Source organism: Numida meleagris, chromosome 2, assembly GCF_002078875.1.
Source record: "Numida meleagris isolate 19003 breed g44 Domestic line chromosome 2, NumMel1.0, whole genome shotgun sequence".
In the NCBI taxonomy this organism is placed as follows: Eukaryota; Metazoa; Chordata; class Aves; order Galliformes; family Numididae; genus Numida; species Numida meleagris.
In genome coordinates this window covers 47,754,136-47,767,397 of record NC_034410.1, presented here as the reverse complement: position 1 = coordinate 47,767,397, position 13,262 = coordinate 47,754,136, and the positions used below count along the sequence as shown (strand labels likewise).

Below are 13,262 nucleotides of genomic sequence, written 5' to 3'. Positions count from 1 at the left end.
TTTATCTTTTATCTTTTTTTTTTTTTTTCAGAATAAGGAAGTGACATGCAGAAGAGAGAAGTGTCCCATGCTTTCCAAGGAATGTGCTCTTGTCATTAAGCAGAGAGGAGCTTGCTGTGAACGTTGCAAAGGTGTGGTGCTCTTCCTGTTTTTCCCTCTTAAAAATGTTATCTGTTCAAATTTATATCACCAGAGATGGGACAAAGTCAGAAGCCTCTCAGCTAGTCACAAAAACTTCAAAAGGACAGTAACCACAATTATAATCCATACATTTAAAAAGCTGGTGAGGATATGTAAATTCACGTATTCATTTTGTGATTGTTAGATCTTGTGCAATGGCAATCCTCTAGAAATACATCTTGATTGTACTTCCCTGCTATGTTGTCAGCCTTTTGAGTGGTATCTCCTGTTCTAACTTTTTCTATTGGAAGTACTTTACATCAAAATCAATCTGTTTATGGTCATGCATCCATAAGAATTTCTTTAACTTCTCACATGATTGGATGTAGCAAGAATAATGAGTGCTATTAGTAAAAAACATAGTAATGATCTATATCTATTTCTATTTTTCCCAGTACTAGAAACCAATAAACCAACTTCTATTCATTTTACTAAATATTTCCTGGTTCAAATAACAATATCAATGACATTTTTGTTAAAGGCAAAGTGGATCACAATCTGAACACTGTTTATGTATTTCTTGACCAACATTGTATCCTCAAAGATCTTTAGAAAGATCTAATCATCAGATATAAAATAATTGATTGTTTAAACATGCATGGTCTCCAGTTATTATAGTTGCACATCTGAAAAATGTGAAAATAGATTAAGTTGAAAAAAGTCTTTTAATTCAAATTCAGTAAGTTATATGCTGTAAAACAGTGATTTTGCTGAGAGATTGCTGATGCAGCCCAGGAGGTGGAGAATGAGGGATTCAGACAGCTTCACTTTTTTTTTTTTTTTTTCTGTGTTAATTCCCCAGTGGTGTTATAGTGGCTTTAGGAGAGAGATGCGGTAGGATAAATTGTTGGGAAATGTGAGCGTTTATTGCATTCCCAGAGGAAATACAAATGCAGAACAGGTTACATTAAAATTCAGACAGAAGAAACATGATGGATATGTGTTTTTCCTGAATGACCGCAGAGTTGTGCTAGCTGGTCTTCACTTGCGTTGCAGCTTTAGAATAGGATTGGCAAGCGCCAATCTGAAGATTTGTCTAAGACTGATACTTCAAAGAAAAGAAAATGAAATGGGAAAAAAAAAAAAAGCACTACTGAAACAGAATTTGTAGTTAAAATTTTCACATAAGTTAAACATAATTTATTTATTTAATCAAATTTTTTTTTTGTGTCAGATTTATAGCAAAAATGTCCTAATTTTGGTTTGATTATGCTAGAGGTTTAGTCTCCATTTTGATGAAGGGATGTGTAGCTGGTCAGTTTTCTGAAAGTTTTATATGCATGCATGTTTGCGCATACAAAACGATTCTGCACTAAAAAGAAGTTAATGTTTTAAATATGAGGATACAAACATTAGTGTGTATAAGTATTATCATTAGATTGAAAATTTAATTCAGATTCCTTGTTAGATTTTTTTATTATCCTGAATTAGGGTGAATATTACATTATACATCATTAATAGACTTGAGACTTGCATCTGCAGATTGGTATGTCTGAAGTCTCTAATAGGAAAATTAATAAAAGTGTTAAAAAAATAGAATTAGGAGACACATAGGTAACTAAGTGGGAAGAGCTCTGTCTTATAAAACTGCTGCAGTCCTTTGAAGGGGTTAGTTAACTATATGGACAGAGAGATCCAGCTGGTATCTTCCTGGACTTCTATTAGGCATCCAATAAGATTCCTCACCAAATGCTCCTACAGAAACTAGGCATCCCCAAGTTTGTAGATAAACTCTTCTCATTAGCAAATAACAGACAGGTGGTGACAATGAGCAATTGCTTTTGTAATGTAAAAAGGTTACCGGTCGTTTCTTCAAGGTTCTCAACTTATCAAGATGCTCAAAATGATCTAGCAGAGCGTGAAGTAACAGAAAGATTGCTGGTACTGTAGTGCAGCGTGAGAGCATAACTGACCATGAGAAGCTGCAGAAGGTTCTTAGGACATTTGGTAACTGGTGATAAAATGGCAAAGGAAATTGATGCTGTCAGGGAGGAGGTGCTTGTCTAGAAGGATGCTCAGTCTGATTCAAGATGGCAGTTTCTATGTATTTAAGATGCAAGGGCAGCTTTAAGTTTTGGAATTAAAAAAAATAAGGATCTTGAGGACCCAATCTTGCAAAGGTAATCCTAAACTACTGAATATTTTTTTTTCTTTCTGAAAGGTAAAACAAAAGGTAAAGCTAACTATGCACTTGTGTAACTGCATCAGTTTCTTGTGTAACGGTATCAGTCTTGATGCCGCATATTTTCACTCAGTTGCTCCAGTGCCATAGAAAGAGGCTGATAGAACCATCTTCTCTCTGGGGAAGCTGCTTGCTTTCCTGCACTTCTGAATGATGCTAAAATTCCCATTCTGTTCTGTGCAAAAGTCTAAAACAAGTGTCCTGTGGGAAGCATTTGGGGAATGAAGGATGTATACACCAGCCTGGATGCGAGGATCTTCAGCCCTCTTTGGTGTCCAAGCAGCTCCCTTTGGTACCCTTGCAGATCTCCAGAACTCTCAGCACGGAGTTCAGCTGCAGCTGGGATTGACCCTGCAGCGTTTGTTCTCAGTTACTACTTTGTCAGTCTGCCAGAATGCCCATAGGGAACGCAGGCAGGAAAAGGGAAGCTGTGATTTTTGCTGGTTGCATTTCTTCTAAACACGAACAAAATGTTACAAAAAAAGACACCAGAACCTGATGGCTTTTTTTTCTTGGCTTAGTTCCCACATCCTAGGAAGGCTTAATCAGGCTTTATGGGCTATTGCCAGCTCCCTTAGATAGCTTCAGGTCTTCATAACTTGTGAAGAAATGAATGAATGAGTGAGTGAATGAATGGGTGGCTGCTGTCATTGAACACAACAACAGGAGGATAACATCAAAACCAAAGAGTATGTTTCCAGAATGGAAACCGCCACTCATGAGTCATTTGTGACACTGCCGCCAGGATATTTTATTCTGTTCTGGTGAAGGCATGAGGGCTGGGTACGTAGGCGCAGTATGTCTGATAGCGTAAACCATACTGGAATTAAGAAATACTGTATGCCTATAATGGTGCATCCAGCTGAGCTCCCATGTTTAGAGCTTTGCACACAGGAGAGCCTGAATTGCTACTAGAGAATTTCTTCCGCAAATGATTTCATGCTGAGCATAAGTCCTTTGCTCCTGCTTTAGTATCTTTATGCTACTGAGACAGTTTTTAGCACTTTGTTCCTTTCTGTGCATAAACAAAAAGGAAAAAGAAAACGGCAGCAAGTACAGCCTTTGCAAACAGAAAGAAAAATAGAATGACATTCACAGTGATGGAAACAACATGTTGTCCCTAACACATTAAGAGATTTAGCTTTACTTAATGTTTTAATCCTCCAGACCAGCAATGTATTTTAACACTGATCCTGACTTTCAGCACAGAGGACCCTGGATAGTGAAATCAATGGGGCAGGGCTCCGCTCTTGCTGTGTGTTTGTGCAAAGTCTGGAACAGAGAAATGTAGACCTGTGATTATGGCTCCCTGCTGCAAGCAGAATGTAAACAACCCAGCATAATAGGGAAAACTTTCAGTGAGATTATTCTTCTGACAGATACTTACCGTAGTTTATAAAACATACCATACACCTCTAGCATACTATTCATTTTAAAAATATGAAAAAAATTAAGCCCTCTTATTACTTTAGCATAGGATAAATAGGCCACTTTTCATCTTTCATTTTATTTAATATGTTTAATGAAAACACGAGATCACTAAGATTATAGAAACAGATTTGGCAGCATTTTCTTATTTAGTTGGTTGGAGACCTGTCATTTGGATATAGAGCTCTCTGCACCTCCAATAATAAGTTGTTTGCTCTGTGAAGAAGTATTACCAGCTCAGGGCTGCATAAAGTTTGCATTTCTAGAATTGTGCACCATAGCCTACTTTTATCATAAGAATATGAATATTCCGTGGATTTGCAATGAAAAAATCAGTGGGTATTTGTCACAACATGTATCATTTGCCATTCTGAATTTTCTTTCACTTCCCACACGCAATTTTGCTTTTTCTGTGTTTTTTAACTTTTGAGAGTTACTGCTTTTTTCCTTTTTTTTTCTTTTTTTCTTTTTGTTTTATTCAATGAAGTTAGAGTTTCACAAGCTATTCTCCATTTATTAGGAGTCTACCAGAGAATGGAATCACAGCCCAGGCAAGGGCATGGCTAGTTCCTTAGAATATTGAATATCCAAAGCTATAACAGTTAATTGTACATTTCTTGGAAAGGATATCATATTTTATGATTGAACTAATTTCCTCTACAAAGGCTGGCTTGCAAAGAAGATAGAGCAAGATTATGGGTTTATCGCTATTCTGACTACTCTACTAATGCCTTGCAGGAGCCTACATTTGGCACTTAGTTTGCTTGTGAATATTCCCAGTATGAAATAGGTAATACCAGTCTGGTGCCACCAGTTTGGCGGGGAACTTTGCGTGGGGGCACTGATGGGCACTATAACTTGCAGCCCATCCTTATGTGCCTTAGGGCAAACTCTTAGAGTTAAGAGTGGATGGAAAGTTATGGAGAGGGAAGATAATCATATAATGTCTTACTAAAAACCTTTTCACCTTCATTTGAATAATCTAATCCTGACATCTGTTTGAATCTGGATATGGAAAGAGATGGTTTGGGGACCTATCAAGTCTGACTCTTTGGCTGGCTTTTCTCACTGCCTCTGTCTCCTGCTAACATGCTGCAGTTCTGAGCCAGGAGGCCTGTTTCTTGAGGCTAGGGTTCAAGTTAACCTCAGCATTCATTCAGTTTCAAACTTTGTATTTCAAGTAAAGGCAGGGATTTTGTAGCAGTGACAGGTACCTACTAAGGATAGTATCATCCCTTTATGGTGTCAGCTTTTGTTACTTCTGGCTATGCCTAAGAAAAGGTCTCTGTATTGTCACCACTTCCTTTGAGTTAACTCTTCTTATGAAGTCTTATCACATATCCCTTTGGTATCTGTTACATACTATGGCCTCAATATAGTGCCTTAAATTTTAGATTTTATTGTTTACTTGATTACTTTAATTCTCTATGTAAGAATTTTTTATGAACTGTGTTGTCATGTTATCATAAATACTTCTGCAGTCAAACACCAGATGCCCAGACTTTAGCAATCACAGAGAAGTTGTTCAGGATTCTTGTATTAGAAAATAGCATGAAATGTCTGTGGTGATACACAGATGCACTAATACCTTGGGTGTGGGCACTGGGTCCAGTGCAGCAAAGCAGAAGAAAAGACTATTGGAGGCTTTCCAATGCTGCTTTCTCATGTAACATTGCTCTGGAACAATATGATAAACTCTTTAATAGACCTATGACTGGAATAATAATTTTTTTTTACTTTTAACTTTGAAATTGTAAGATGTACTGATTGTGAATGATTTTGCTGGTGTGAAGAAATCAGGAATAAATGATGACATTGTTCATCACACTCCTCACAACCACAGGAGGTCACGGTTCTCCAGTTGTCAGCCTTGGCTAGCACATTAGGTATCAGATCAAGAATCACTGGCAGATCTAACTATACAGTATTTTGGATTTCAAGGTTCTTATGGACCCCAAATAATGACTTTTCCCCACCTCCTGTATATAGGTGAAACATGAGACATTTGGAAAGGCAAAATTCAGTTCCAGTGGGGAGCAAAACCAAAGCACTGGGAGGGGGTGATTTGTTCAGTGAACATAAGCTGGATTGCATCATGTGCTTGTGAGCACTGCAGTCCCAGTATAGCTCAGTCCCATGGCCATTTTACTCCACTGTGTTGAATGCCCTTTGTATGGCCCCTGTGTCTCATGTCTCTTGGTCGTGATGATTGCAGTGGCTCAGCTGCAAATAGGTTTGATTGTACACAGTTAGAGGGGAAAGAGCTGGATTTTCACTGTTTAGAGAATGACTTAATAAGCTTGGGAGATTTTGTATATATTTTTCTGCTTTTGTGTTGATGAAAGAAGACCAGGATTACCCAATATGAAGTTTTATTTTCTAGTAGCTGTCAGTGACTTTACCATTGTTAAGACATGTGAAAATATATTTTCTAGTAAGTGTATATGTGATTCAGAGTTCTCGTATTTTTGCCAACAGATTTAATACTACACAATGTGCAAGTTATTTTTTTTGTTTTGATCTTTTTCTTTTCTTTTTCTTTCTTTTTTTCTTTCTTTCTTTCTTTCTTTATTTTATTTTATTTTTTTTTTTTGCTTGGCTAGAACTGGTATTTAGTGTTAGCATGCCTGGATCCTCCCTCAGGATTAATTTATCAAAAACTAAATAAAACATGTCTTCTGGCTGTTTTCTTTTTCCTGATGTTTATTTTCCATGTCAATAGAGAGGTTACTTTTTTAAAATAGAAAGTGGAGGGAAAGAAAGAAAAAGACTAATAGAAGAAGAAAAATGCTGAAGAAATGAGGAATGGGGAGCCAGTCTATTATGCTCTATCATTTTGTCTTGGGAGAATACGGAAATGACTTGTCTATAAAATTCTCATTAGCCCAAAATAAGCAAAAATCTCTTCTGGAATCTTATGAAGCAATGTCAAATCGAGTAATAAAAGCTTGTTGTTAATGAACTTCTGAGGACAGTGGTTGAGTTTTAGCACTACTAAACTGTCTTCTCCAATCAGTTTCCCCTCTTTTCATGATACTGCTCTGTGCTTGGGTGTCTAGGGAAGAAAGAGGGGTCATTTAAAAATGCTGCAGAATCTGGAATGATAAACAGCTTCGTGATTGTCAGCTTGCGCACATGCCATTAATGAAATCTGCTGTAATTTGCATCTTTTGTTACTTCAGTCCAAGTCTGGGTGAGTGCTTATTTTGGAATTAAATTACTCTCTTTCAAATTAAATCAGCCAAAGATTGGTTTATAATGTTCGAAACCAGGGTGCTCAGAGAAGGTGTGTACAACATTGATCCAGAACAGATAAGTTAATAAATTAGAAGAGATTAAGCTTTAGAATTAGAACTATTTTATGGTAATTTATTGTACAGGAATGACTCAAGTCTAGAGTATCATTTTGCCTTTATGAAGTCATTGTAAGGTAATTAGCAGTTTTCACTGCATATATAACAGTTGAACAACTTCAAAGTGTTTGGTGGTTTGGTTTGATTCAGATAAGCAACCTTCAGCTTGCATGTTTATCTAGGACTTATCTGAACTATTTGGATTGAAGGTGGTAATAGGAACCAAACCTACAACCAACTTAAAGTTAATATTTTACATTAATAAAACACCAGCCGTTCCTAAAGAAAGAAGCAGCAAAGACTAAAAAATTAGGACACACTTCTTGACTGACATGAATCACATTAGCTCCATTAAAATTGATACAGACCAGTGATATTTAATGTCCTTCCATATGTGGAATCCTAAACGTTTTACTGGTGGGTTGTATGTCATGAGAATAAAATTACTGGTTCGCATTGGGCTGACTGGAATCTCTTCTCATGAGCTTTCGGGGTTCCTCTCTTGAAAACATTCTCTCTAGTTCTTTCTTCCAATGTTTTTAAGTGTATATTCAGTCTGAAGTAAGTGCTTAGCATTCAAGTGATTGTGCTAGGCTCTGGTCTTTCTTTGATTTATTATTTTCTCTCGCTCTCCCTTTCAAATGGCATATGGAGACAGTAACAATGTAATATTTTCAAAGGGAATTAAAATGGCTTTTAGGAACTTGAAGTATGTTAGGACATACTCTGTTGTAGAAATAGGCATCAGCGCCTCCATTGAGGTCTTTGGACATGAGTCATCCAGTGACTGCTGCTTTACCAGTCAAGTATGGTGGTGGACCTTTAACCATGGGTGAGCTAGGATGGCTAAACTGAATTGGCACATTAGGGCTGGAAGGTTTCACCTAGGTGAATTTGAATGAGGCTCATAGGCTTCCATGCTGTCATTAAGTGGTTTAGGAAAGTCCATGTATATGTTTTCAGATGTCAGATGAGAGCTGGCTGGTATGTAGGCTTTGTTTTCTTTCCATTTTGAAGAGGGATGGTGGGCATAGCTTTGGTGCTTACATGATGCTACTCTGAATTCTTCATTCAACCTCCTGGCCTGTGCCGATGCTCAGGAGCAGTCTCCATACTTCTAGCTCTTCTTAAGACTTTTCAATTCTGGTTTCCCTTTCAAAATTGTACTTTTGCCACCTGCAAGCTCTCCCTGCCATAGTGGCATTTGTTGTGCTGTTAACCAGTGCTGACAACAAACCCCTTGTGTCACCAGAGTTTGTGGCTGATGAACAGGTGGAGCTTGGCTCCTACCTTGCTGCTTTCTGCAGAGACAATAGCTAGTGCTTCTTGGGTACTGCACAGATGCAGCACTGCCTTTGTGATCCTGGCCAGACTAATCCGTAAACTGAAAATTTCAGTTTAATGAGCACATCTGTACATACAGATTAGCCCAGGGTCATTAAATTTCTTACAGAGAAAACACTTTACATTAAAGAACATGAATGGTGAGCAAATATGCGAGTTATTTTGCAATCAAAATAGGTTCCAAGATGGGCCGTGGCTCTGCATGGCACTGAGGAGTCCAGACCTGTATGATAAAACACATGTATGGATGTCCAACAACACAACTTGTTCCATTTTGAGTGCTTAGAGTGCAAGCATGTGTTTAAACTTTCTTGAATTGCACTCAGAATCCCAGTACGGCCTGTTTTCTGCAAATAGAGGCTGCTAAAATGCTTCGATTTTGTCAGGGTTTGCAATGGGCAGCAGGATTATGACAATGTTGTACATATCATGGTTGGGTTTTTTGTACAAATATCAAGACAAAAGTGATATTTTTCAGAATGGGACTTTTAAATGCTTAAGAAATGTATAGGACTTCAAGTTCCTCTTTTGGTGTTGACTTGCATGTTGAAGTTCTCACACAGCCTTATTAATATACTGAGAATTTAAACACTTGATTATTCAAACACTTTGCAGGGGCTTTGCTACTGAGAAAAAAGGTGAGATTCAGAGCTATATGTCAGTATTTGTCAAGGATTGAGTCATCACAGCCAGCTCTTAAGAATACTGATCAACTCTTTTAAAAACATACTGGTTTCAGATTAAACTAGCAAAATTGCCAAATCACCTGCAGAATTCTTTTGTTTTGATCTTTACTTAGCATAGAAGAACTTCTGAATGCTGCAAATACTGCAGTACAAGTCTTTTTTTGTTTAAGATCTTAATTGGAGGTAGTGAATGAGTTTGTAAATAATCTTCAGACACCAGGTTTCTTTTCAATTTTGGTTAGGATACAAAATGATTTCGTTGGTATTTTAAGTTCCTCAGCCATTCAGAGCTGTTACACTAAAGTTTCCTTCTACACTGGGGTAGAAGATTTACTGGTGTAGGACTGATAACTCGTCTTTGTTTTCAGAAGGGTGCAAAATGTAGCCCAAAGCAATTCAGGACAGGGCACCCTGTACATCAGTCAATGACTGATAGAATATTTGCTAAGGTATAGGAAGGTATATGGCTCCGTGGCATCATTTGACTGATCTTATTTTTGTGCTTGATGACTCTGTGTACGTGCCTGTGTTTCAAAGTCTCTGTCAGGACTTCTGTTCATTTCATGGGCTCTTTGATCGAGCCCATTTTCAGTAAAATAGACTAGGAAAAACCCTTGCAGCAGTAAAAGGAAAATGGGCATTTTTTTCTGTTGAAATTGGGGTATGTGTTGCTTTTAAAATTTTTGATCAGGATCATTTTGTCTCTCCAAATGATTAATTTTTAATTGGTATGATTTTACATTAATAAACAAACTTTTTCTTAACAAATACTTTATTTCCACATAATAAGTCTGCTGTTTTGTTTTATTCTTCTCTCTCTTTTTTTAAAAATATTCTCCCTTTTGCAAAATACCCGAGAACAGTGAAAAGAGTGAGAAGGAACCTAGTAGGATCACATAATCAAAAACGAGAAAATTTTTTTTTTCCAAAAGGATTCAACAAAACTTCATTTCGCATTAAAAAAAAAAAAAAAATGTGTGCAGAACCTGTCTGTGGGTGAACCAACCTGTTTGCTATTAACAAACTTGCAATGTAACATAGAAAGTCATACAAAGCTAAACTGTGTGGGGCTCCAGAATGTCCCCACTCACCACCCCCATGGAGAGCTTGATGGCTTTTAGTTTGCATGGATGTTGATCTCTTATATCACGAAAGTGGAAAGGTAAAAAGGAGGGGGAGTGCTGCCGATGTCAGTGCATCCATTCTGAGCTGCATTGTCTGAAGAGCTCTCCTGGGGGATTTGGTAATGGATGGGGACAGACTGGAGGATTGACATTTTTGGCCCTTTTCTCATCCTCTCTCCTCCAGTGCAGGGGAGGAGTACAGTCTGCTCTAGAACAGGCCGCTGAATTATCAGCAATGCACATTTTTAGGCAAATTGTTGCTGATTTTGGTTTATTTTGAATGGCCGCAGTTTGTAAGCAGCCTGGCCAGTCGTGCACTAGGAGCAGACATCCAGGGGGCTGCTGCCAGATTTGACATGGCACAATCCTGCTTGTCAGCTCTTGTTCTCAGTTCTCCCTCTTCTAGTAACCCCAGGCAGAGGATGGGGCACCTTTGGGATGCTGCTTTGTGATCCTCAGCAGCAGCCTTCCAGAGGATCGCTGTATTCAGGTGGACTGACATGTGCTTCTTTCTCTCCCTCCAGACTGCAGTTTTGGAGGAAAGACATACAACAGCTCTATGAGATGGCACCTCCCTAGCAATCCCTGTATTACATACCAGTGCCAGGTAAGTGTGTCATAAGTACCACAGTAATTGAGTCATGAAGCTTTCCCATAACACTCTGAGCCTTTTTTATCTGGTTCAAATAACCCAAAATATTTTATACTCAAAGTGCAATAGGGACTTTGCATTTAAAGCAGCTGAAATCCATTCAGAAGTGACCCATGGTAACCAGACATCCAGAATTGTAGTTTGTACGTGAGCTGAGTATTCTGAGACCCAAACAATGCTGAAAGAATGGTACTTGACAGTGCCTTTTCCTTCTGTCTTGATCTTAAAATAATTCCTCTTTTCTCAGCACATTAGGTATTTTCTGAAATACAAATTATTATTTTAGTAATTGAATGCTTTTGTGTGTATGTGTCCACATACCTGGAATGCCCTTTAGGAGAAACCCAGTCAAATCTTTTCTTCAGTTTCTGCACTGTTAACACTGATGTTTTTGGTAGCTTGTCTATCTGCAACCATAATATTTGCAAGACTGTCCATTTTCAGGCATAGAACAAGCAATTGTGTAAGTAATTTTAGTTTCTGCCTGTGAGTAGCTCTGTGATTTTTGCTGATAACTTGATTCATTTCTAGTAATAGCACTCAGGCAGCTACTAAGAATCACAACTATTAGAAACAAGAGAGATTACTGACTATGAAGAGCTTCCACCAATGGGAGAAAAGGGTTTTGAAATTTTTCTCTTTCTGTGATGCTGCTACTCTATAAAACCAACACAAATTTTTAAAGACAGATACACCAGGAAGAATAAAGATGAAGCAGCAGTATTTTGTGTTGTGGCACTTAATGAAAAGAACTCAGACTGAATTTGGATGCTCTGACCACTACTAATTACATTAAATGAGCAATTCTTTATGGCCTGTTTCAGTATCTAAATGCACAGCTGAGTAATCCTGTTTACCCTAGGCCCACACATTTAAAAAAAAAAACAAAAAAACCAGGTTTTTCTTACCTCCAAATACAAAGCTGCAAGCAGCAAAAAAAATGTAGCAACTTTCTGTACACAGATCCTCACACCCAGGATTGTTCAAGCGGACTTTGACTCCTTGAACAGGAAGTACAGGAAATGTTAATTTACTAATACTTATCAGGAGAAGCATCAAAGACAAGCATCTCACCTCTACAAAACAAGATGCTTTTATCTGCTTTTTCCTCTGAGGGGAGAGGGGGAGAATACCTTGTGTCTGGTTCCACCAAAGCTGCGTGGCAGATTGCTAAGGCTAAGGATGCCTGATAAAGCAGGATTCCTTCTCCTAAAAAGGTGCTTCCTTTCTTACCTGATGCATTTTAAGGCAAATCCTGCATCTGGAGTCTGGGAGACTCAAGTGAATCTTTTGGCTGTGGATTAACCTGCATCCTGATACCAGGCAACAGCCACAGAAAGAAAAGGGCCTTTGACAACCAGCTCTCCACAGCATTTGCCCGGCTGTAATTGTACTGTTAATAACTGTGGATTTTAGCTTCTTAAAGCAACCACAACAATAACAATGAACATGTTTGATCTGCTCTTTTGCAGGAGGGAGTGATAATAGAGTCGGAGGTACAGTGTGTTGTTCATTGCAAAAACCCATCCAAAGTTGTGGGGATGTGTTGCCCTGTGTGTCCAGGTAAGATATTCAATGGGGAGATGCTGCTCCACACGTGCAACTGTATTTGTAATGGTAACCAGTATTACCTGGGAGGTTGATCTAACTCTGCTTTTAAACTTTACTAGTTGCCAAAATATGAGCCACTGGCTCACATAATAAGCTACATGACACAAGAGCATGGTTAATATTTTTGGTAGAGAACATGTAGCCTGTGGCAATGGCTGCATGTCTTTACATCGTGTTTCAGAGAGCCAGTCAGCTGTTTTTTTCCTGGCTGATGATTGGAATTTTGTTCGGAGAGGAAATATACGAGTCAACCTAAAAGGAAGATTGTTTTTTTTGGAAGATAGTGTGAATGTATTGCCTTTGAGAAGCACAGTGGCAAATTAACCTGGTTTTATTGCTAATTTGATTTGAACTGAAATTTTGTAGGCAAGCGCTGCTCCTGTTGTGATATAATGGGTTTATTACACTTAATTTTTTTAAAATATCTGCCAACATCTAACATGAACTCAGAGACAAAGAACAAGCAGTAAGAATAAGTAAACGGTTAATGAAAATGTTTCAAAGCTGCTTTTAAATGGAAGACCTCATTTAGCCTTAACTTCATTGGTACAGATTCTTCCGCTGTAGAAGAATGCTTTCCCAAAAAAGGTATTTTGGGATTCTTAAGGCCTTTGTAAAGGCTTCTGGAGTGATTTGTACCAGAGAAGATGTATGATTTCCTTTTCATATTGTCCTGTGGGTGTGTTACAGTAAAAAGGCAGT

At 38.1% G+C, this 13,262-nt stretch overlaps 1 protein-coding gene across 1 annotated transcript in view; it reads left to right on the top strand.

Annotated features, from left to right (window-relative positions):
- BMPER (BMP binding endothelial regulator) overlaps positions 1–13,262 on the top strand; it is a 153,167-nt gene that overhangs the window by 23,133 nt on the left and 116,772 nt on the right. The window contains exons 3-5 of the mRNA XM_021388278.1: positions 32–131; positions 10,822–10,904; positions 12,422–12,512. Coding sequence (XP_021243953.1) covers positions 32–131; positions 10,822–10,904; positions 12,422–12,512 — 274 coding nt within the window. The remainder of the gene's footprint in view (positions 1–31; positions 132–10,821; positions 10,905–12,421; positions 12,513–13,262) is intronic.